The sequence below is a fragment of the Ascaphus truei genome, chromosome 3 (assembly GCF_040206685.1).
Source record: "Ascaphus truei isolate aAscTru1 chromosome 3, aAscTru1.hap1, whole genome shotgun sequence".
NCBI classification, from domain to species: Eukaryota; Metazoa; Chordata; class Amphibia; order Anura; family Ascaphidae; genus Ascaphus; species Ascaphus truei.
The window spans coordinates 1,198,275-1,224,990 of NC_134485.1; the positions used below are offsets into that span (position 1 = coordinate 1,198,275).

The 26,716-nt window shown below is 44.9% G+C and overlaps 1 protein-coding gene across 2 annotated transcripts in view; it reads left to right on the top strand.

The window, feature by feature from the left end:
- Positions 1 to 2,861: 2,861 nt before the first annotated feature.
- Positions 2,862 to 26,716, top strand: part of LOC142491231 (vomeronasal type-2 receptor 116-like) — a 163,082-nt gene continuing 139,227 nt past the window's right edge. For both annotated transcript variants that reach the window (XM_075593497.1, XM_075593498.1), the window contains exons 1-2: positions 2,862 to 3,290; positions 16,578 to 16,869. In XM_075593497.1, the coding sequence (XP_075449612.1) occupies positions 2,965 to 3,290; positions 16,578 to 16,869 (618 nt within the window). In that variant the 5' untranslated portion in view covers positions 2,862 to 2,964. The remainder of the gene's footprint in view (positions 3,291 to 16,577; positions 16,870 to 26,716) is intronic.

A 26,716-nucleotide genomic window follows, 5' to 3' on the forward strand; every position in this document is an offset into this window, starting at 1 on the left:
GTGCCCACAGAGCAAAATCCCGCAGATCACGCCACCAGATCAGTACCCGCATCTCAACTGCAGAATACGTCGTGGCTCACAGGACCAATGTTTCTTGCGCAGCCTGCGGAAACGCTACCAACCCCAGTTGACGACTTTGAACTCGTGGATCCCGAAAAGGATACGGAGATAAGGCCCCCACAAGTATCCGTGGTACTCACCAATGTATCGCACAAAAACGCATTCGGATCACATCGATTCCAACGCTTCTCAAAGTGGACGGCCCTTCTGCGAACAGTAGCCCATCTCGGGCATATAGCCTCCTCCTTCCGCCAGACACCAGACGGTAAAACTACCGGTTGCCACGGCTGGCACATCTGCAAAGAGCTGCGCACCGTAGAGGAAATTACAAAGGCTAAGGAAACTGTTCTGAGTCATGTTCAAAGGGAAACATATGCGGAAGAGATCAATTGCATTCGCGGAAAGAAGAGTGTTAACAAAAACAGTCCACTTTGGAAGTTGAATCCCTTCATCGACAACGACGGCCTCATGAGAGTAGGAGGCCGCCTCAATAAGTCCCAACTGAGCAGGGAGGAAAGCAACCCTCTCATCATCCCTGGCCGGCATCACATCGCCACTTTGTTGGTGCGGCACTACCACGAACAAGTCATGCATCAGGGACGACACTTCACCGAAGGCGCCATTAGGGCGGCGGGCATTTGGGTCGTTGGCATGAAAAGGTGCGTGGCCAGTAATCTCCACAAATGTGTTAGGTGCCGAATGCTGAGAGGCAAAAGCCAAGACCAAAGGATGGCGGATCTACCTGTCGACAGACTTAATACAGAACCCCCCTTTACCTGTGTAGGACTCTATGTATTTGGGCCCTAGATGGTCATCTCACGTAGAACTAGAGGCGGGCTAGCAAACAGCAAACGATGGGCGGTACTCTTCACCTGCATGAGTACACGAGCTATACACATCGAGGTTATAGAATCTATGGATGCTTCAAGCTTCATAAATGCCCTCAGAAGGTTCTTTGCAGTCAGAGGACCAGTTAAACAAATACGCTCCGATTGTGGTACCAATTTCGTTGGAGCATGCAAGGAATTACAAATAAACACTAAGGACAATAGAGACAATAGTATCCAAAGATACCTGCGCGACCAAGAGTGCACGTGGACATTCAACCCTCCTCACTCCTCTCACATGGGCGGAGCATGGGAGCGCATGATCGGAGTGGTTAGGCGTATCTTGGATTCTATAATGCTAAAAACCGACCTGACTCGACTCACTCACGAAGTGCTAACCACATTCATGGCCGAAATATCAGCAATAGTCAATGCTAGGCCCTTAATCCCAGTGTCAACAGATCCAGAATCGCCAAGCGTTTTGACACCAGCAATGCTGCTGACCCAGAAAGTAGGGAACGTCCCCACCCCAGTCGAAGGCTTCCACTCTAAGGATATGCACAAACGACAGTGGAGACAGGTGCAGTACTTGGCCAACACATTTTGGGATCGCTGGAGACGTGAGTATCTGGTGACACTCCAAGAACGCCACAAATGGCAAAAAGTGAAACCAGATATCCAAGTGGGGGATGTGGTCTTGTTGAAAGATAAACAGGTGGCAAGAAATGAATGGCCCATGGGACTTATAATCAGAACTATCCCAAGCGAAGACGAAAAGGTTCGCAAAGTGGAAGTACGAGTGGCCCAGAATGGGATTGTTAAAACCTTCTTAAGACCCATTACAGAGACTATCCTTCTAATGCCCAAATCGGACTGTGATGGGGAAAAACTGGTTACCAGTGCCGTGGACTTTTAAGAGACATTGTGGTGCGTCAAGCTAACCAAGAGCTGCGCACCCACCTGGCTTCCCTTACTGGAAAGCCTGGCCAAAGGACTTTGATGCCAGTGGTACCAGCCGGTATCACATTGCTATGGAAATATGGACCTTTGCAGTATATTGTTATGTTGTATGTATTGCACATATGTTCCACATAGCTTGCCATATAGTGGTATCTACAGATACCAGACGGGGAGTGTTATGGAACAAGAGCCACATTTCTGACTCACCCCCCTCTCTCCTTTGCAGTTTCTGCCTGTCAGATTTTATTCCCAGCTGCATGGAGTCTGCAGACACATACTGTGCCTGCGTGGCTTGCAACAATGTTGCACTCCTTGCCTGCGAGCATGACATCAGTGAGCTGCTACAGCAGTCTCTGAGATCCTCACCAGTATGGGCTAGTCTGCCCCCCCTCCTGTTTGTTCAGACATGGTCTGCCCCTAGACTTTTCCTTTGCCCACACCGCACCTCACTTCCTTTTCAACCCTGGAGACAGTGAGTAAAGAACCTTTCTCTGTTTATAACCCTTGGTGAGGCCATCTCTTTTTACCGGTTCCTAACTAATAATCACCACTACACACCATCCACAAGTATCTGTACCCTGCTACCTTTTCCCAATAAAGTGGAGGAAATATTACAGGACTTGGAGTGATTTAAAAGGGAACTGTGTTAATGCTATCGGGAGCCATTCATACCAACGTGCCCTGGCTTCAGAATACTGAGGGATACATCATTAACATTTTATCTTCTTCTCCTTAACAGGTTCCATAAAAGTTTTACTTACAGAAAAAAGAAAAAGTGATGAGTTAAATACACTATAAGCAAACTAATAATACTAAAGTAATAACAGAGGTTTGTACTATGGCATCAGACTAGTGATTTTGGTGTTTGTAAAATGAAAGCCTGTAATAAGGGATCACCAAACCGTCTATTAGGCGTATCCATATGATTACCTAAATATAGAATATGGTATTTGTTAGCTATTATAAAGCCTGACGCAGCAGAGCCCAGAAACCAGAACTGGCAGAGAAGGACGGCTGATTATCCCCTGTTATTTTCATTAGGATGCGAGGGTTACACAGATCTTTACATAAAGGAACCTCTATTTCTGGGGACTGATTCTCAGTGAAGAAAAGATCAATGTTTCCATATTTATTTTTACATTTATGTCACTTTGACCTTTGTGCAGCTCCCAGTATTCGCTCTGTCTGGACATTACCCCCTCGGACTCTGCCACAGGCCAGAATGTCCAAACTACGGTCTCTGGCCCTAATGTTGCTGTTTTTTCCAACTATAGGAGAAGCTTTACTGACTCCCAAATCTGGATGCATGTTACAGAGACACTTTGACAATATTAACTACTACAGGTCTGGGGACATTATACTAGGAGGAATACTGCAGTTTGGAGAGAGATATGTGGGATCTGTCCCCAGCTTCACACAGAGACCTGAGCTTGGTTTTACTCGGTAAGTTTTTATTTCATTATTTTTTCTTACTGGGGTACTATAAGGGAAAAGCAGTGGGAAATGTGTGTTCCTTGTGTGTTTTTTCTTTATTCCAATGCCTTTGTTATAATTGTGCTATTATAAAGGAAAGACAATTCGAATGTGTGTTCTGTGCTGAAATGAAGACTAGAAAGGCATTAATATTGTTTGTCTGGTGCTCCTCTTAATAATCAAATCAGATCTATTATAGCTCTACTGTATGCTGTACAATAGAACATGTATTCCTAGCAGATCTCTGCATAGGTTTCTGGTTGTGGTTCGGAACCAATGTGAGGTACCGGAGAAGTGATACATTTAATGATGGGTGTTTATAAAGATTGTAAGCTTTCAGGATACCTATATCCCTTCTAAGGTATGCACACAGAGACATGCAAATGTGTATCTGGCTTTCTTAAAATAGGAATTAGCCAAATGACAAGTTCTGTCACACAAAGACAGATGTTATATCTGAAATCACTGCTACATGAAATGACTTTAATACAGGAGTATGGAAAAGCGACGGTAAGTATATAAAAAGAAGATAAACACTAAAACCTAAGCAGCAAACGTAATAAAGTCATAGGGGCTTATTCCCTAATCTTCTATAAAATCAGTGCATTGCAGAGCGACTTTGCATTGTTTGACACTGCAAGTGTGTCAAAATTGTATTCTCTAAGAAAAAACACCGTTTCTTAAGTGCGGTCCAAAAATGGAACATCGCACAAATTGCTTGTTTGTTTGTTTTTCTGTGTTATCGCCCTGAAACGGTTTGTTTAAACTGCAGCCTGGAAGAGCCGCACGGAGACGCTGCGTCTGCATGCGCTGCTCTTACAGGCAATCGTGCAATTAAAATATTCATTTTAATACCAGTGTATGGGAGCAGGGGGTCTCCTGACCTGAATCGCATTGATTTTAGGTCCGGGAACTCCCTGTGAGTTACAGGCCCCGTTATGGGGTTCCGGTATCCCTCTGGCTTTTTTAAATCCCCCGATCACGTGGGCCGTGACACGGGAGAATTTTAAACATGGCCACCAGGATACCGGCACCCCATAACAGGGCCTGTAACTCGCAGGGGGTCCCCGGACCTGAAATCAATGCGATTCAGTTTCAGAGACCCCCTGCTACAATACTGTATTATAAAAATAAAGCCTGTGCGATCGCCTGTTAGTGGCGCGCTGGGAGAGTGACCGATTCAATCTCTCTCTTAGGGCTGGAGCGCACACCGCGGTACACGACGTGTGCTCCTGCCCTTACTGAGCGTCTCTCACAGACAGGCTAAGCCCGGTAGGATTCCCACAATGCGAGTCCCATTCAAACGCAGAGACCCCGCTGTGTTAATCCGATGGGCCGCTAAAGCCTGCTGTATTGTATGTCTTTATTTATATAGCGCCAAAAGTGTACTCAGCGCTTCACAAACAATACAGTACAGGGAATTATAGTAATACATTAAATGCAGCAAAATCAGACAATAGGAAAGGAAATCCCTGCCCCGAAGAGCTTACAATCTAAGAGGTCTGATGAGGAACTTACAGAGACAGCGGGTGAGGGGATAAGTGCTGTAGATGGCAGTGCTTGGCCACAATGGGTGGTGGGAGTGACTGAGTGTTGGACAATAGTCATGAGTGCAGGCTTTTGGGATGCTTTATTTGTGGGGTGAGTGTGGAGATAGGGGGTTAATCAGGCCACTAATAAAAGCATTATACCCGACTAATTAACCTTAAGTTACATTGGGACTGAAGGGGTTAACTGTATGTGCACCACACTGATATGTTTCCCCCTACACCATCTTTATTGTCCCCATTTTGCAGCTCAGTCCATAGCTGCAGTAATAGGAATATGTGTAAACTGTGCCAATTGGTTTTGCGACACAAGGGGGATCTGCTAGCGCTAAACCCAGCGCTGATTGAAGAAGCGTGGCTAAGTATAGGAGGCCGCTTTGAAGTATAGGGATCACTTTCTGAGCCCTAGCCCTCTCAACCGCAAGGTCAATTGAATAAGTGATTTGCGGTTTAGTAAGTGGTTTTCTGTCAAAATGTATCAGTTCCCTTGTTAGCTTCTTAACTTGAAAGGGGGAAAGAATATTGGCGTGGGAAGTAGGTGAAACTGCAAACCACATCACAGCCCGTTCAATTAAGTAAGATAACTTGTGCTAGGAGTGAGCTAGCACTCTACTTTTTGGAGTGCAGCTAGGAATAAAGAAACCATACACACACGTATAAAGTTTATAGTAGTGGCATAAGCAGAACATACTTTTATTAATACACTGTATTGTACTGATGGTTTTAAATGTAAAGACAGGAGGCTTTTCCTGTCAGCCCGGGAATAAATCCTTTAACATGTACGTAAATATGTTAAGGGTGAATGAGCTGAGGGATTTCTCATCCCCGGACTTCCAAGACACCCTGCGGAGTGGTGCCTCTGTGTCTATGAGTAAGAGCAAGCAGAGAATGAACTCCAAAGACCGATGCTCCAAATGTGTGCAAATAGGTTCCACAATGTCCACAACAAAAACAACAATAATGAAATGAGCGCTACTGATCAGTTTCCTGAACCCTAAAGACATAAATCGGGGAGTAAGACTGTGTACACTGGACTCAGCATCAGGACGGTGCCACAATATGGTAAGGAGACAAGCACACAGTGGAGCCGTGTTCCCTGCATGGCACCATGCGACCGGCAAACCACAGCTAATCTCCGCCACTACCCTCACACATCCCGGCGCCCCATGCACAGCCACGCAACCCCGTGATGAGTAAGAACTCATAATCTTGACTCGTCGAGTTCAATCCTCAAACACTGTAGTGGAAAATCAGTCAGGTGCGCTAAAGAGCGTGCTCCAGCTGGATAATCAGGTAAGAAGGAAGGTATTTGCTTGGGCGGTTCACAGCTCACCATGGGGATACAATCAAATGTGTCCAAACGCAATTAGAAAAAAAGTTGTTTATTCAGTGCATGTAGAAACAGTTCTGCCGCAGAGTAACTCTGACGCGTTCCGTCCAACCAATAGGACTATTGTGACTCAGGTGTGAGGTTCGCACATGCTCCATGCAAACCGGGACACAGCTCCTGCCCTTTTTGCGGGGAACTGGCAAGTCGGGGATTGGTGGGAAAAATATTCCCATGGGTGGGATTGGTTGTGCATGTTAGGTATGGGACCCGTAACCCTATAAAAATGCCTGCTGCCCAATCCCTGGCAGATTCATCTAAGATTTGAACAAGTTCCAGCGTCAGCGGTTCCGGAGTGTGAGGGGTTAATAATACCGTAACAAAGGACCATGAAGTAGCCAGGATTCAGGCTAGCAATTCATTCAGCAATACAGGATACGAACAAAGACAACTGGATAGAGGGCTTACAGTCTGTTAAATAGATTTTAGCCTCTACTCCTTAACATTGGGACCCAGGTATTGGAGAACAATTATCTGGACCCAATTAACTCTTGCCAGCTCACGTGGGAAGCAGCTGGTACATGCCCCCTGGTACCATTCATTGGGTGGGTTGCAGAGGGTATCAGGGGAGAATGTGGGACTGTTACGTTGGACACCTGCTTTGCAAGACTGGGATTTCACTATCCAACCTAACAGGGGCAGAGCCCTGCAGGACTGCAATATAGGCCCAATCAGTATCCCACACGCTGCCACCAGTAAATATAAGCCTGTCACGATGGACTGACCTTATCAACAATTTTATATTTTGGGGTATGAGATTGAGCACACAAGTTGAGCAAAATAAACTGACATTTATTTCCTTAATAGACAGACACACGACAACCTTAGAATATACTTGACAAAACACTTACTGAGGGAGAGAATGGGATAAAATGTCCAGAAACGAAACAAAGCACCGGAATAATGTCCTTTAACGTGCAGTCCTTTTGCAAGGGGCACAAATTGCCAGCCCAATATGTCCTTGAATAATGCAAAGTTCGTTCTGTTCCGTTGGTGTTCGTTAGATAACCCCCAGCACTAACGAAATCCTGAAGCAGAGTTCTGTCCTTGGTTCCGATTAAATTAACTCGTTGCGTTCCGGGATTATTGCTGCTGCTCTTATCCGCTCTTAGAAGCGAGGTGGAAATTCAATCAAATTGTAAGAGAAAGACAATGGGGATAGCTCGGGTGGGCATGAATATAGGATCTGATATCATATCTCCAACATACCCGTCCAATCCACTTCGTGGGAATTTCCCACTCACCAATCCCCAACTTGCCCACAGTTTGCAGAGTGGGCACTGCAGGGATTTCCGGTTTGTACAGCGCCTGTGCTAACCTGATACCTTGTCTGCTTACCATATGGGTACTCTCCTTTTCCCTGGCGTCTCCCAGGCTAGGAGTTGGTCTCAAGGTGTGAACTAGCCCAGATGACTAACAGGATCTCCTATTCAGCGAGCATCAAGGCTAATTCACACTTTGTGGCTCTGGGGCTTTCATCTGCACTTCCCTAGACCCATAGGCACTGCCTCAGCAGGGGGTCTCTGAAGTCTGCAGAAGAAAGGGGCCCCAGCTCATGGGTGTTAAAACATATGGTCACTGGATGCATTAAAAAGGCAAGTAGAAAAAATGTATCCTGCCTGTACTTTTAAAACTGCAGCCAGAAAGGCACTTTATTAAAAAAATATATGTTCTACTTCTTCTAAAGTTATATTCTTAATATGTGTGTGCTTTGGATGTTACTCTGGGGCTGCACACCAAAAATCAGGGTGCTAGTGTCACGGTAGCTTACAGGGTTATAATATACGCCAAATAACTGGGTTGAATTGAATACGACTGTGAAATAATAAAGAGATTTTATTCCTTAAAAGACAGGTGGACACACAATATTGGACAAATAACAAACGGAATATAGACACTTACTTAAGGAATGGACAATGAAATAACCAGGATTCAGGTTAGCAGTTCATCAGGCATCAGGTATCATTCAGGTGGAATAACGAAGTCAATGGGCTTAGAGCTTGCAATCGTTTTTATGCGATTTGGGCTCTATCCCTAACATTGGGGCTCAGGCATTGGAGAACAATTACCTGGGTCCAATTACCTTTTGCCATTTAACGTGGGAAGCAATCTGGTACTTGCCCCCAGGTAGCTGGCACATGCGCACAATCCTCTGGTCAGATTCCCATTTCCTGAACCCCACACTAATAGGTTGGCGTCTGTTAGTCTGCCATTTGGGATTCTGGCCCGGGAAACTCCGACCAGAGGTGTGAAGCACCACACTTAACACAAGTACCAACGTCCTGCTCTTCCCCGCCCTAGAATACTTAATAAGGGTGGGGGAGCCTTTGATCAGTGCGCTTACTATAGACACACTGTCGCCCCCTGGCCATTAGCATACCTTAGGGGTCAGTAGTTTTTGCAGGCTTTACTGTAGGCATAAAATATAGTGAATTTATAATATTTTATAATATATCAAAATATTCAGTTCGGTTGGGCCGAGCGGGCAAAAACGTGACAGGCCCTCCTGCCGGAGGGGACTCTCCATGGTGGCCAAGTTTCAACTCGCTGCGACCCACCGAACCGGAGATACAATTTTGGATTTTAAAACGACGTGTTTCACAAATTGCATTTCTCTGCCTATGGAGTCAATGGCAGAACCACAATTTAAACAGTTAACCATACTCCGTTCGGTTGATCGGAGAGGGCTGGAAATTGCCATGCAATCATGTTGGAACTGTGACTGCATAGTGGCCAAATCCCAGCCCTCTAGTACTTACCGAACCGGAGATAATGGTTTCATGTTTTTACACTTTCACACTTGGCGTTTTAAAACCTAGCAGGTTTTCTCCGCCATTGTGGTCAATGGCGGCGACCCTCATAGCGGCCGCGACCCTTTCTCGTGGCCATTGCCCGTTGGACCTGGTTGGGGTCGAGTAAGGGGGTTCCCATGAGCTAGAGGCAAAAAGAATTATTCTCTCGGGCGCCATCTGCTGGTCTTTTTAGGTATCGGGCCAAAAACCTTGAAATCCCCATAGACTTCTATGGAGCTCCAATGGCGACCTATGGGACAGTGTTGCAAATGGGGGATGAAAAGGCGGGAAGCGGGACAAAGGGTCATAAACATACCAACACAGTTAACCCTTTCCCTCCCGACCTGATCCCATTGTATCTGTTTGGTGCATACACTGTAAGGGTAAAACACATGCAATCAGTGACTAACATTTTGTATTGAGGCGGGGGCATAAAAACACACTTAACCATTATTATAGTTAACCCCTCACCTCCCACACGAGGGTAGGGGTGGCCAGCTGGGGTATAATCCTTTTATTACTGGGCCTGCAGTTAGGGGCTTCTCCTTTAACCGGCAATGCTGGGCTATGGGCTTCCCACTTCAATCGATGTGCGGTTAACCGAGTTCCCACGTCAATTGACTTGTGGTGAGCCGAGTTCCCACGGCAATTGCCTGCTGCCTTTCAAGTTACGCTACTAACCGGGACTTGATACATTGTAACCGGTAACCACTTGAGACTGAAACTGCATCCCTTTGATTCAATTGACCTCGTGGTTGCGAGTTCAAACCTCAGTAAGGAATTCCTATGTTACTCAATGGAACAAAGAGACAGCGCCACGCTTCTCCAATTAGCTTGCGGCTTGGCTCGCGCAGCGTCATCTTGTGCCCATAAACCAGTAATGCAGGCACACAATGAAATACATTACTGCAGGCCTACTGTCCCGGCCAGCTTTATTCTAAAGCTTGCCGGGATAAATGCGGGTCTTTTCTCCGATCTGAACGGAGTTTCCTACAGTTTCCAGCGCAGTGGCCGCTTCAGCAGATAAGCGCTAATGGCGCTTATCATTGAAAGCGCCCGAGGCGCGGGAAACCGGCCGAAAAGAGCCACGCGCGTCCCCGGTTTAAAAATTCCCGCGGTGGCGGCCGCGTTAAGATAAAGGCGGCCGCCACTGTATGCAAGCCTGCAAAACGGCGACAATAAGGTACAGAGGTAAAAATAATGCATGTGTAGTGCATATAAAAGTAACCCCTTCACCCCCAATGCGAAGTAGTGTTAACCAGCCGAGCATACTGCCTTTATTAATGCACTGATTAACACTATTTTCGCTGCACCTCCCCACTCAAAGCCCAAAGTCTGCCCTGGCCACCTCCTCTGGTGGTTGGGCTGACCTGATAGTTTTTAAAGTCAGTAGTTCATGGGGATTGTCCTGCCGTGAGAGGCCATCAGCATTACCATGCTCACTGCCCTTCTTGTGCTGGATAATGGAATCAAATTCTTGTAGGGCAAGGCTCCAGCGCAAGAGTTTGGCATTCTCTCCCGACACCCTCTGCAACCAACTTAGGGGGTTATGGTCTGTGATAACCGTGAATGATCTGCCATACAGATAGGGCTGTAGCTTCTTGAAAGCCCATTCTATAGCCAGACACTCCTTCTCAATAGTGGTATAGGTCACTTCTCTGGGCACCATCTTGCGGCTCAGATAAACCACTGGGTGTTCACTGCCCTCCTCCCCCACCTGGCTGAGCACAGCCCCAATGCAACAGTCTGAGGCATCAGTCTGCACCAGAAACTTTTTGGAATTATCTGGAGCAGCTAAAATGGGTGCACTGGCCAGTGAAGTCTTCAAAGCCTGAAATGCTTTTTCACAGGCTGGAGACCAGACTACCAGCACAGACAGTTGCTTCTGGGTCAAATCAGTCAGGGGAGAACCTGCTCTTGCCACCACGGGACCAGCAGCAGAGATCAGGGGACATTAGATTGCACCAGTCGGGATGCAGCCCAACGATGTCTAACAGAAGCATCTGCGGAAGGTGACGTTGGCGATGAGAGGGTTATTCAGGCCATTAATAAAGGCATTACACCTCGCTGATTGTGGTGATGATAGGGTTAATCAGGCCTAAATAAAGTTATTATACCTGGCTGATTAATCCCAACTCTCATTGGGATTGACGGGGTTAAAAGTATTTGCACTGCACTGCTGTATTTGCCCTGTCCCAGCCTTCTTAACCCCAATTTGCAGGCTATCCCCTGCTTGCTGTAATAGAAATAATTGCAATGCGTGCTATAATCTTTTTAGGCACAAGATGGCGTGGTGAGCGCCAAAGTCAGTGCTGTGTATTGGAGGTCTGCTGTATAGTATGGGTATCCATTTCAAGCTCTGACTCCGTAACCGCAAGTCATTTGAATAAGTGGCTTGCGGTTTGACTTGAAGTGCTTTTACCGATACAACGTATCCGTACCTTGTTAGCCGGCAGAACTTGAAAGGCAGAAAGTCAATGGCCGTGAGAAGTTGGTCAATTGATGTGGGTACTGGGTGAACTTGAGTTCCCACAAGAAAGATTTTCAATGAAGCAGGCTAACTCACGAGCGGAGGCATCCAGCACCCTAATGTTTGGTGTGCAAGTGTAAATAAATAAAACATGCACTACATATAAAAATTACAGTTGTGGTACACCCAGATAGAACAAATGTGATGCTTCCACAATTAGAGAGAATTCCTCCACACCATGCATGAATGATCAAGACAACAATGGAGAGTCCATGAATTGTAAATAATATAAATGGCAGGGACTAAGTGTCTAGTGGGGTCCACTTGACCTCCACAGCTTAAACACTATGGCACCCCTACCAAATTAACAATATCAGAATGATGAAAGCACAGGTATACATATATATATATATATATATATATATATATATATATATATATATATATATATATATATATATACACTACCGACACACTTTATTGAAGTGTGGTCGGTACCGCAAGCCGGGAAATCTCCCGGCTTGCTAGTGGCCGCCCCTCGGCGTGCCGCGCGTCATAGACGCGCGGTCACGCGTCATCGGGAGCGTGCGCCCGCTGCACGCGTGTCCAGGGGCTCCCCGAGGGAGCCCTGGTGTCCCGCGATCGCGGGACAGCGGCAGGGGGTTCCGGGGGACCCGGCGGACCCGGCAGCGGTAGGGAGAGCGCCCCGATCGGAGGGCGCTCTTCCGCTGCTTCGGCGTGCGCCCGTCACACTCGGGCGCGCGCCAGGCTACTGCTGCGGCACAGAACGGGCAAATGCTCGAATAAACTGTGCCGCAGCAGTATATATATATATATATATATATATGGGCATGCAGCCCATCCAGTTAGGTAAGCAGCAAGAGTCAGGTTTAATGCAGGTGGGTACATCAACAGGACAACACGAACGCACCCACGCGTTTCGTGCACAAGGCACTTTATCACTTTACCTGACCTATTGCTTTATTGGAGTGTGTACTTTTTCATTATATCTTCCGGTCTCCTTGGGAAACGGAGTTTCGTGGCTGTGCAGCTTATCATCACCCTGCCTCGTGGTACACCCAGAACATGATGTTTTAATAAAGTGTGAAAAACTGTGAGCTTAAAATGTACAGGCAGGAACTGTTTTTGTAAGCCTGGGAAGAAATCCTTTGGCATGTAAATATGCTAAGGGTGCATGAGCTGAGGGTATTTTCGTTCCTGCATTTCAAAGAGGTCCCGCTAAGTGGGAGCCTCTAAGTTTAGGGAAAATGTAGGGATGAAAAGCCACAGAGATCCAAGGTGTGAAACTGGCCGGGATGTTGCGGAGTGCTAGATCCCGGCACCCATCATGAGCCATTCGCACCTTGAAGCAAAACTCCAGACCCAGGGTCGCCAGGGAAGGGGTGTATTCCAGGTATGCTAAACCGCATGGGTCTCAAGTGAGCACATGCGCTTTGCAGACCGGAAAGCCTTTTTTGCCCGCTTTGCAAACTACGGGCAAATCAGGGATTGGTAGGTTAAATGTTCCCATGGAGGGGATTGGGGGTACATGTTAAGGATAGGCTTGTGAACCCTATAACTGTGCCTGCCGGACTATCCCCAGTGTGATCCAGATACGATTCATGATGTGACTATGCTTTACGCAGGACTTCGTTCAAGTACAGCGGTAGCGGTTCCAGGACACAAGGGGTTAATAACATCGCAACCAAGAATTTACCACAAACTCCGGAATTCGTTAGCCCTGGGGACTCCTGAACGAATTCCTTTGAACTTCAACGAAATTCCTTTGCTTGGCAAAGTCATTACATCGGCAACTTGCGATCTAGCCAACTGGACTTTAAACAGAGACTGCATTTCTTGCGCTTTTCTGCAAAGGACATTTTATTCAGTTTCCCCATCCCAGTAAGTGTTGTATTAAGTGTATTCTGAAGCTGTCATGTGCTTGTCTAGAAAGGAAATAAATCACAATTTATTTTGCCTCCTTGTTGTGTTCAATCGAGAATCCCAAAAATATAAAAAGTGTTGATACGTTCTGGTCCACCGTGACAGGCTTATATTAACTGGTGACAGTGTGTGGGATACTGATTGAACCTATACTATAGTCTCCTGTGGGATTCTGTCGTTTAGTGTGGGACCCCGTAATCTTGCGAGCTCCCCAGACAAGTGACAACTTACACACACTTCAAAAGAGCATGAGATACTTCACTGTCCCTTTACCCTTATCCCGATAGTACAATGAGTATCCGCTCAGGAAGGTTCCAATCCTGGGACCGGGCGAAGATAGTGGAGAGATGTGCGTGATATGGCTTACCGACAAATGGGCGGCCAAACGTACAGCTGGAGGAGGATTTGAAGCGTCATGAGGACTGCATGGTCCCACAAGAGGGGCAAGTCCCCGTAGCTGCTGTGGCGGCGAGCGCTATTCAGCCAAGAGTGCAGGAGGTCCCGGGGCTGCAAGGACATGAGGAGAATGCCGGTGACCCCCAAGATGTGGGTGGCTTAGCGCCAGAGAGTGCGGATGAAGTAGCAGCTGAGGCTGATGACCGGGCCGTCCCTGGGCTCACGGAATTTCTGGCTTCATGGGGAGCGGGGGTTAGTGTCACGGTGAACACAACTTTGCCAACACTTTTTATATTTCTTGGTACTTGATTGAACACAACAAGAAGCAAAATAAATTGTGATTTATTTCCTTGATAGACAAACACACGACAACTTCAGAATACACTTAAAACAACACTTACTGGGAGGGGGGAACTAAATAAATTGTCCTTTTCACGAAAGCACAAGAAATGCAGGCACTGTTTAAAGGTCCCGTGGCTAGATCGCAACTTGCCAATCTAATATATTGGCCAATTCAAAGTATTTCGTAGAAATTTGTAGATATTCGTTCGGGAGTCCCCAGGGCTAACGAATTCTGCAGTTTGGGGTAAATTCTTGGTTGAGATGGTATTAACCCCTTGCGTACTGGAACCGATACCGCTGTGCTTTGAACGAAGTCCTTAGTGAAGCGTAGTTACATCATGTATGGTTTCTTGATTTCTCTCGAACACCAACACCAACAACACTTGGGGATAGTCGGGAGGGCACAGTTATAGGCTGTTCAAGGGTACTTTTAACATGTGAACCCAATCCCCTCCCTGGGAATATCTCACCCACCAATGACCGCTTTGCCCGCAGTTTGCAAAACTGGGCAAAAAGGCTTTTCGGTTTTCATAGCTCATGTGTCAGCTTGACACCCATGCAACTTAGCATACCTGGGAGACACCCCTCTGTTGGCACCCCTTTGTCTGGGGTTTGGCCCAAAGTTGTCAATGGCCCGGGATCTGCCACTTATCAGGATTCTGGCCATGTATACATTATGGTGCTCTGAGGATTTTCATCCCTGTCACTTCTTTAGACTGAGGGTCGCCGGCTCAGCGGACCTCTTTGAAGTAAAGGAAAGAAAATACCCCAAGTTCATTTACCCCCAGCACATTTACATGTCAGAGGATTTTTCCCGGGCTTACTGAAAAAACTGTTCCTGTCTGTACATTTTTAAATCACAGTTTTATACACTTTATTAAAACTTCATGTTCCTGGTGTACCATGACTGTAATTTATATATGTATGTGTGTGTTTTACTAACTGATACTTGCACACCAAAAACCAGGGTGCTGGTTGCCTCCGTTCATAAGTTAGCCTGCTTCATTGAATCAGCTTGCTTGTGGGAACACAAGTTCCCCCGGTTCCCACGTCAATTGACCTACTTCTCTCGGCCATTGACTCACTGCCTTTCAAGTTCGGCAGGCTAACGAGGTACGGATACATTGTATTGGTAAAAGCACTTGAAATCTAACCGCAAGCCAATTATTCAATTGCTTTGCGGTTACAGAGTCAAGCACTTGAAATGGATACCCATCTGATACAGCAGACCTCCCATGCACAGGGCTGGCTGTGGTGCTCACTATTCCATCTTGTGTCGCAATAGGATATAGCAGGCATTATATTCACTTCTATTACAGCAGACAGAGAACAGCCTGCAAATGGGGGTTAAGAAGGCTGGGGCAAAGCAAAGACAGCAGTGCATTGCAAATAATTTTAACCCCTTGATTCCCTATGCGAGTTGGAGTTTACCAGCCGGGTATAACACCTTTATTTAGGCCTGATTACCCCTGATCTCGTCACACTGTATATAAACTAGGAAAGGTTAGTTTTGTAGCCCAGATCCCCAGTAAGTCTGTTGCCTCTTGTTTATTGTAATTCACGGTGTGTACGTCTGTTTCTAAGGAATAAATTGCAATTTGTTTTACTTCTTGGTTTTGCTCAGTGATATGATCCTCTCTCCCTCCTTGTACAGTAGTTCAGGGGAATACCGGGGAACTCCGGCACAGACTTCCCTGTTTCATAGCTACTCTCGATGTCAGAGACTAGCGGGAGTTTTAAACCTGCAGTTAGTGGCTATCATTCCCTGGTACTGGGATTCCCTGAGGTGGATGGTTTGTGGAAGCCTTTCTGACTAAGATAGCTATGGCAGTGCCCAGCCAAGCTAGAACTCCTCCTGTAGCCCTGTGTTTGTCGAGTTAAAGCTTGTTTTGTGTATTGTGTTGCCCCTTTGGTTCTGGCTGAAATAAACTCTGTTTCTTTATCTTAATTTGTAAAATCCCATTTGATATTTAAGTTGCCACATTTACATTTTTTCATATTTCACAAAACGTGTTTTTAATTTGTGTGCATGGAAAGGAAACCTGGCCGTTCTTCTCTGTCCCCTTAATGTCCGGGATTCCTGAGATGGAATCAGGGTGGTGCTGTTTTGTTAAACACTTGTATATTGTTTATAGAGATGATAGTTACTAAGCCGTGCTTTGCCTCAGGATTATATCCAGTGCAGCTCTGTAAATATTAGCCATTCTAGTGAAGAAGATGCAAGGTGTTTCCCAAAACAAGTGTTCCTGGAGGAGCCCTTCTTAATAAATATGGCCCATGAAACGTTTAACCATTGTGATCTTTATGTTTAACTTCTTAACTAAATCAAGGATAAAAAAAGATTGTTTGAAATTCAATCATTACATTACTTTCTTACAGTATTTCTCTGCGTTATTATCGACACTACTTGGCCTTTGTGTTTGCTGTAGAGGAGATCAATGGAAGGAAGGACATATTACCCAACGTTACTCTGGGATACCAGATCTTTAATTCAGAGAATGACGAGGGTGCAGCTTTGCAGAGAACTATCCAAATAATATCGGGAGGAGAAGAAACCGTCCCAAACTACATGTGTGAGCGGACAGGAGTCCTGGCAGCTTTCATTGGAGATGTTAACTCCTTCATATCCTATGCAATGTCAGTAATCACAGGGCTGTATCATTACTCTCAGGTAATCTAATGCAAATAAGTAACACACTAATACACACGTGGAAACAGAAGGTGATGTACAGATAACATACATGAAATGTTGTGGAGTAGACCTTCCCACATTGTGTCCCATTGACCCCAATGGTCCTTCGAGAATATACAGTTAGGTCCGGAAATAATTGGACACTGATACAAGTTTTGTTATTTCGGCTGTATACCAAAATAAATTCGAGTTACAGTTACATAACGGATATGGGTTTAAAGTGCAGTCTATCAGCTTTAATTTGACGGTATTCACCTCCAAATTGGAGGAAGGGTTTAGGAATTACATCTCTTCAATATGTAGCCCTCTCTTTTTCAAGGGACCAAAAGTAATTGGACAAGTGATTAAAAACCTGTTTCATGGACAGGTGTGGGCTATTCCTTCGTTATTTCATCATCAATTAAGCAGGTAAAAGGTCTGGAGATGATTCCAGGTGTGACATTCGCATTTGGAAGCTGTTGCTGTAAACCCACAACATGCGGTCAAAGGAGCTCTCAATGCAAGTGAAACAGGGCATCCTTAGGCTGCAAAAAAAAAGAAAAACCATCAGAGAAATAGCAGGAACATTAGGAGTGGCCAAATAAACAGTTTGGTACATTCTGAGAAAAAAGAACGCACAGAAGATATCAGTGGTGGATGATCATAAGATCCTTTCCAGGGTAAAGAAAAACCCCTTCGCAACATCCAGCCAATTGAAGAACACTCTCCAGGAGGTAGGCATATCATTATCCAAGTCTACCATAAAGTCTACCATGAGAGCAAATACAGAGGGTTCACCACAGGGTGCAAACCATTCTTAAGCCTCAAGAATAGAAAGGCCAGATTAGACTTTGCCAAAAAATATTTAAAAAATCCAGCCCGGTTCTGGAACAGCATTCTTTGGACAGATGAAACTACTAAGATCAACCTGTACCAGAATGATGGGAAGAAAAAAGTATGGAGAAGGCTTGAAACGGCTCGTGATCCGAAGCATACCACATCATCTGTAAAACACGGTGGAGGTAGTGGGATGGCATGGGCATGCATGGCTTACAATGGCACTGGGTCACTAGTGTTTATTGATGATGTGACAGAAGACAGAAGCAGCCGTATGAATTCTGAAGTGTATAGGGATATATTGTTTGCTCAGATTCAGCCAAATTCAGTGAAGTTGATTGGACAGCGCTTCACTTTACAGATGGACAATGACCCAAAACATACTGCGAAAGCAACCCAGGAGTTTTTTAAGGCAAAGAAGTGGAATATTTTGCAATGACCGAGTCAATCACCTGATCTCAACCCGATCGAGCATGCATTTCACTTGGTGAAGACAAAACATAATGCAGAAAGACCCACAAACAAACAACAACTGAAGACAGCTGCAGTAAAGGTAGAGATGTCCCAGAGAAACTCCAAGATAAACCGTTGCTACCAGAAAAGTGCACATATAATAATCTACCACATGTCCATGAAAATGAATATTAGAAAGCACTCCCGTTCAGTCTCCCAATAAGTGGTACATGAAATGAATATAGCTGATAATACTGTGTGTTAGTGATATACCTCCGGTGCGGGGCTAGAGTGTGGTAAGGAAGGAGTTAAATCCGGTGCAGCCGTGTCCCCAGCCAGGGAACCATATGCGGTTTTAACACCCTGCTCCTCCGCCACTGCCCTTACAAGAACCGGTGTCACATACAGCAGTAAAACCCCACGGCGGGGGTAGAGAAAGTACTCACTATCTTGACACGCCGCGTCTCAGCTCCGGAGTTCCCAAGCTGATCCACCAGCTGACGTCAGGCTCTTCACTGATCTGGAAGTGATGCGTGCTCCAGCCAAAGTATATGCAACAGAAATAGGGGTATTCAGGCGGTCACTGCAAATCGCAGAGGCATAAAAGTAGAAGTCCTCACGCAATTACTAAAAGGTTGTTTATTGAGTGCATTGGCACAGTAAAATACACTGCTACATGGAAACTCTGACACGTTTCGTCTGCGAGCAGGGACTTTTTTTATTTTACTGTGCCAATGCACTCAATAAACAACCTTTTAGTAATTGCGTGAGGACTTCTACTTTTATGCCTCTGCGTTTTGCAGTGACCGCCTGAATACCCCTATTTCAGCTGCAGTAAAGGCCTGGGAAAGCATCACAAAGGAGGAAACCCAGCGTTTGGTGATGTCCATGCATTCCAGACTTCAAGCAGTCATTGCCTGCAAAGGATTCCCGACAAAGTATTAAAAATGAACATTTTATTTATTATTGTGTTAATTTGTCCAATTACATTTGAGCCCCTGAAAAAGGAACCAGTTTATGAAAATGGTTGCAATTCCTAAACATTTCATATGATATTTTTTGTTCAACCCGTAGAATTAAAGCTGAAAGTCTGCACTTCTATTGCATCTCGGTTGTTTCATTTCAAATCCATTGTGGTGACGTACAGAGCCAAAATTATGAAAATTGTGTCAGTATTTCCTGACCTAACTATACAGATATACAACAGTCCCATAAGAAAGTCTTATCTGTTTCTTGTAGCTGTAGGGGAAGACTTCTCTGCTCTCCTGGGTCAGCACCTTTGTGTGCTAAGGCAATGTATGTCCAGGAATAGTCTGCTCCCCTTTGCTTGCTGTCAGAGCCAATTATTTCCAGACCTACAGAATTCTAGTTCATCTCAGTGTTTCAGTGTCTCCAGTAGTGATGGCTCCCACAAGTGTAGGCGTCATCACCCACCGCTCTCAGCCCAGGGACTGACCCGTAGGCTGAAGTATATTTGCAGGATCTTTATTCAGCATCACACTGCTTAGCAGCATACTTCTCTACATATGCCCCAGGACTTCTGGATGGTGCTTTACTTCCACTGCTCCAGGTGGTTTTGACAAGCCAGCCAAGTGAACATGCTTACCCCATAATGGGGAAGACTCATAGTTCCCACCATCTCTTCTCCCTCCTTACTCCTAGCCAGGGATCAGGGAGAGACTCTTTCCTGCATCCTCTCTCTCCAAGGTGGAGAGGAAGACTTCTCTGCTTCCTTCTCTCAAGGCTGCCAGAGAAAGACTGCCCTCTAACTTTAGCCTACTCCCCTTAGAAACTTCTGAAAGGGGCAGGCTCTTGGACTGTACCCACCTTCAAGGGGCTTTACACAGGCCATGAGACTCCACCTACCTTCCTTCACTTTCTGGGGAAGCAGGAAGGGGAGTAAAGGGCCCACAGAATAACCTGCTAATGCCTGGATCTTAACAGGACTTACATAGCAGATACACTATGTGGGGAGAAACAGGTACGGCTGGACATACCCTGTTACATCCTCCCCTGGGGGAAAAACTCCAATGAACCAGCTTGGGTCAGAATTTAGGAGCAGCGTCTGTCATCCTTGAGACCTGCAGAATGACAGAAAAATTTAATTACATCATTAATAATGCACCATCTACTTATATCAGGGATGGTATGAACACATAACAATATACTCTTACTCAAAGATAATATCTTGGGTCCGGCTTCTTAACAGGACGCCCATCAAACTCTTCAACCCACACTGAAAACACTTTGGGTACCCCTGCTTCATAGCGTACCTCTACTCGGTCTTTGAATATGAACATCCCTATCATCCACTCCCCCATGATGGAACATATCAGGGTTTCAGCGATTTACTCTTTGTGGCTGGTCTTTCACTGCAAATAATCAATAACAGCCAACCTTAACCATGCCCGCCTATTGTCGTCTATGTCCTGCATGATAGGCTCAGGAATATACGGGAAGTAGTACCCATGGGACTGCCTAAACTTGGTTCGTTAAGCCCTGTCGGATCTGCTTAATTTAACAATTTTCCTACCCTTCCCTTTCCTGGTAATACGTTAAACCCTGGATCTTTCGGATTGGCTTTTCTATCCAGGCTGGGAACCTTTAGTGAGTCAGACACCCATCTTAATTTCGTTCTATCTTTTAATGAGAACCTCTGCTTTCTCATCGATATTAAACGCTCCCTCTTCCAACCAATGATCCACAATGGGACCACTGCGAAGTAGGAATCATGTGTATCTCAGCTATGGGGCATAACCCTGGAATACCACCAGTGACATGGTTCTGGAGAGGTGGACTCAGATCCAGTATTTACTGAGGACCTCCTGAATAACTTTGAGGAGCCTCTACTTCCCGGCCTTTTAATACACCTGGAAACAGATTTGTCTTCATCTGAATATGAACCATCACTTAAGCTGTGGGTCTCTCTGAAGGCTACGGAACCTCTGCATCCTGGAACGTGTAATTCTGGATCGGAACTCATCTGGGCTGCACAGATAAGTGGGGGTCTTACTTCCACAGGTCCCGCAGCATACAATTCTAATCCTAGGGGGGACACCTCCACCAGGTCACGATTACATGGAGAGCCAATCGCCCGGACAATCAGACTTAAGGAGCTACCATGCTCTGCGGTCACCCAAGGGCCCACACCTGACACACCTGGGGCAGTCCACTTACCTTTCTCGTAGGTCGGTACTGGTCCCAGGCCTGGGACCGACAGTACCATCATCGTAGGCCACGACACTCACGGTAGGACGCACGGGCTCACAGCATACTCCGCAGCTGAGGTAGGATCACTATAAGGTGGCACAGGATGTGATGGTAGACCAGGTCTAATCAACACATTAATACCGGGATTCTGGATTGAGCACAACAAGGAGGGCAAAATAAATTGTCATTTATTTCATTTTAAGACAAACACACACTTCTCCACAACTATACTGGATAAACACTTACTGGGATGGGGAAACAAAATCAAATGTCCACGGAACGAATGACTTGAAAACAAAGTCTCTGGGCACCCCTGCACGCATGCAAGTGGGTGCGTGATTTGAGACATGTGACAATCCTTGGTTAGGGGTGCAAGTTGCCACCCCTGTATCTCCGCAGGAGGAAAGATGTTCGTTTTGTCCTTGCAGGATTAGTTCGGGAATCCTTAGCTCAAACGAATTCTGGAAGAGGGGTGCGAATCCTCCTTCCACGGTAAGTGAAGAACCGCTTTTCTTTATCCGCCTTTTTGTTTTGGATGACTCCGTCCCATCAGGAATACTGGGGTCGCCTTCTTATTTGATACTTCAGCGGCTTCATTGTATACGCCAGGCTTTTCTTGCAGTTGCGTTAGCCGACAGAAATATTTGGTGATCTGCTGCTCCCGGTCTTTCTCCTGCTGATCAGATTCGTCATCATAGGGAGCGGTCTTTTCTGTTCGTGCCGAGTTCAGGCACCCCCACCATTCTTGGGGTGTTTTTTGGGTGTGACTCGGTTCGGGTTCCCCGTAAGAGATGTCTTCCTTTTTATAGGACTGGAAGGCCACTCTTCCGTGGGGTAGGGTTCATTACAGGAACGCTGCATCTTGTCCTCCATTTTGGGGCTATCAGGTGTAATTTTCTTCCTGACCTCAGGAGGCGCTATTGCAGCTGTTGCCACTGTATTTGTTAGAACCCTGAATTGTGGTAGTCCTACAGGTGGGCATATTTTGCTTGTAGAGGTCGTAGCTCTCACAGGCATCTCTGTAGACTTTTTCTTTTTCTTTCCTTGGGTAAGTTTTACAATATCAGCAGTGCTGTGCACGCATCCTCTCTCATTAGGTATACTGGATGTGCAGTTGCTAGGTAAAAACTTTTGTTTACTTTACACCATTTACTTGCTAGGTAAAATCCCTCCGCTTCAGCCAAATAATGTGGTTTTCTGCTTGAGTTCAGTAATTTTCAGTCTCAACTTTGGGTATTATGGCATTCACTCTTCACACTTTGGGTGCCTATTTTACTCCCAAGATACATAGACAGACTTTACTTGCAGAATAAAAAAATATTCTTTGCAGTGGAATATTTCTTTCACTCCCGGCAGGGCGACTCAACACTCAGCAATTGGCTTTGGGATACCTTTTACACAGCTCAGCAATTCCTTTTCCCTGGTAGGGCAATTTTACCCTCAGCACTTGTTTACTGAAAATTCCCCTGCTTCAGCACAGTCTTGCATCAATTTTCACACTTTTCTCAATATACTCCATTCACAGCTGGAAGTCCTATGTGGTGTGGCAGCCTTTACTTGCAGAATCAGTACCGCTCGTCGGTCACCATCTGTATTCACTGCTTCAGCGAAACATTTGAAAAAAACAAATGCCTATCCCTTTTAAGGGCTAACTTACTTCTTGAACCCTGACTATGGCTGGAAGGCAAAACCCCTATTTCAACGACCATATTACACTTTATTGTGATAGGCAAGTAAGGTTTACCTGCTTCAGCAGTCTCTCTCTGTCTCCTCTTGGGATTGGGGAAAAGAGTCCATCTGTGGTTTTGTGGCTTTCAGTGCAGTGTAGATTTCCTGTCTGGATGTGTATCCCTTTAATTCTGGTCTCTGCAGCATGAGATCCTTTGTTTATGTTGCTCAGGCTGTTTGTAGGCAAAAAGCACAAAAAAATTCACAGGAAATCTCTGGGGCCCGTTTTAACTTCAAGGGCCACCTCTCATCCCACTTCTGACACCATATGTAATAGGACATGCGCAGAGGTATGCAATGGAGACTTTTTTAAGGTGAAATTAAATCAGGCTTTTATTGCGCCTGTTTCTTTAACACAAGAAAATCATCCAAACAAATGCAAATAAGGGGTCAAACAAAGATTCTGTTCCACTTGGGTGTATTTCTACTGAAACCTATGCAGTCCACAACTCCCTTTAGATTAGCATTTCTCCCAGCCCCAAACATATATCTTGATATGCGAACAACATAAAAAGAAAGCGCCCGATCCTAGTGCAATATGAAAATAACACTTTTAATAAAATCTAGTAGGTCCAACAATATTACACTCACAAACGATTAAAAAGTTAAAGCATGTAATGAGTATACTCATTCGCCTCCGTGTGATGCTGTGGCTCCGTTGATACACCGCTCCCTTCTTTGGTGAAGTTTCAGCTTCTCAGGATAGTCCTCCGACCGGTACAGGAACTGCAGCAGCCTCTCCTCCTCTGACCCGGAAGTCTAACACACTCGCAATGTGAACCGGATGGGAGGCAGTGGGTAAACAACCCCGCTGTTTAATTGTGGAACCGGCAGTGTGCTAATGTCCTTAGAGTGTCCATGAGCATGCACAACAGACAGCAGAATGTAGTATTCACAGTTGAGTCCTTAATAACTGCAATAATTCTTCCCAACGCGTTTCATCACTATTCCAGTGATTTCATCAGGGGATATATGATGGAAATACGTCACGCTATTTATATATGTGTGTGTCAATCAATTAATTAAATAATTGCTTCTAAATAAAAACACATGATTATACTTAATTAATATAAAGTTATAAGAAGAAGGCATCAATTATCAATGTTATACATAGTGTTTAAACCATTTGTAATTAAAATCATTACAGATATTGCAAACATTTTATTAATGATGATCAAAAAGATGAAGAAAAGCTCCCTATAGCCGCACTAGAGATCACCTAAATCTATGTTAAAACTTAATATTTATTAATAAACAATTAAAATGTGTTTATTGCAGCAATAATGTGAACCAAATTAATTAAAATGATTGAAATAAAAAACGGAGAGGTTAGCTGTATACCTAATAGAAACTGACAGTGTAGATCAAAACCACTATTGTCAATTAGAGTGTCCCACAACTATATAATTATACTAGAGGTGGTAGTGATTTGGCTACAATATTGTGTCATTTGAAAACTACTCCTAGATGGTAGTGATGGGTGTAACCTGAATTGATGTGTACGCTCGGTTTACCAAGTAAATGCTGTAGTGAATCAGGTATACATACACATTTGTGCCAGACCGTCAGGTTCAAAATTTAGTGAGCCTGTGGATCTGTCATGGTGAGCAATAGCAGTAGATGCAAGATCACAAAGTATGTGTCTTGTACTGTGAACCATGAACCATACAATGATTAAGGAGTAGTCAGAGTGTTGTGCTTCCTAATGAAGTCTCCGAAACACTCTGAGAGGAATTAGGCAACAGACCTCTCCGATATAGCCAGCGTACTAGGTGGTAACGCTTAGCTTGCCCTACATATGTTTCACCTGTAGTGGCTTCATAGGGGGCCCCCTCACCCATCCCCACCCATCCCCACTACACACAATAAAGCGGGCACGGTGGGTTAACCCCTTCATTGCCTTAGCGGCTATCCGCTATGGTAATGACGCAGCATTTTCCGTATTTTTAATAATATTGATCAGGAGCAGGGGGGGGTCCCTGAGCATTAATTTCTGGCTCAGGGAACCCCCTGCTCACTGTACAATATTATTAAAATACACAAATGATGCTTCTTTACCATAGCGCATAGACGCTAAGGTAAAGAACGAGTGTTTATTTATACTGTATATTGTATGTGTTTTATTGATACTGTACATGTGCAGAGGGTCTCCAGAGCAGAAGCTCACAGGTTTCAGGTCTGGGGACCCCGTGCCCCCCGAGATACAGGCCCCTTTAGGGGGTGCCGGTATCCCTCTGCTCTGCTTGGTTTAACAGGCCGCGGTCACGTGATCGGGGCCTTTAAACGCAGAGGGATACCGGCACCCCCTAAAGGGGCCTGTATCTCGGGGGGCACGGGGTCCCCAGACCTAAAACCAACGCGATTCAGCTCCGGAGACCCCCTGCACATCTACACTATCAATAAAAATGTATTTCAAATCATTTTTATTGTGCCGATGTTTGCGCAGAGAGAGAGCAGCGGATCTCTCTCTGCTGCAAACACATCACGCCCCCGCCGCCCATACAGTAGTATCATTTATGTATATGCATACAGTATACAGTACTGTATGTGTACAGTACTGTATGTTAGGGCTTATAGGGGTTGTTGTTATACAGTATATATACATATATATACAGTATATATACTGCATTACAATTCATTATAGGGGACGGCTTCACAGAGAACAGCTCGCAAGCGCCACCATGTGTATTTTCACGGCATTGCAGTATTTCAGCAAGCCGGAATAAAAAGCTTAAATCCCTGCCGGAAAAGAACGCAATGCACTCTGGCAGAAAACTATCAGAAACCTGAATACACCCGAGTATATCCGAATTCGCGGGACTAGCCGAGCTCGAATAAAGTGTGTCGCCAGTGTAGTGTTTAAACCATTTGTAATTAAAATCATTACAGATATTACAAACATTTTATTAATTTACAAATGACATCTGTTGGTAGTATTTATCCATGTCTGCTTCGGATAGTATACCTATATTTAGATTATATATAAAGGTTTTAATTAAATAATAGATTATATTAAAATTTTCCCATGTGTCTGTAGTTTACTGATACTGCTGGGATGCATGTTGGTATTATACCCTCGCAGACTTGGATAATAGCTATCTGTATATAAATGACCACAAATGGAGGGTAATATTTAAAGAATGAGTGACAAGAGTGAACATTGAATTTTAAGTATTTGTTAAAAACTGAGATCCTAAATGTCTGGGCGATGGTCCATCTGATATAAATAGACACATACACCCAAACATGGGCTATTTGGATCTATATAGTATAAACATATATTGATTTAAATAATGTGGAAGAAAAAGATTACAATCAAAGATTGAATTAGATTTTATCAAAATTTTCCTAACAACATTTTCTTATTCATTATATATTTGGATTATTTAGAGACTAGTAATATAGATAAAGGATTTATATTCTATATAGTATGTTATTGTTTTTAACCCTATGTCTCCTTGTATTGCAGAAAAGAACCGAAGACACTGGCTCACTTTAACTTTGTATCCCATAGTCAACCTGTATAACAAAATGAAAAGTAATTGCACCACGGGCCAGGTGTCAAATGCTGGCAAAGGGGTCTAGTATAATATAATTTCTCTAAAGTGTATATTAATAA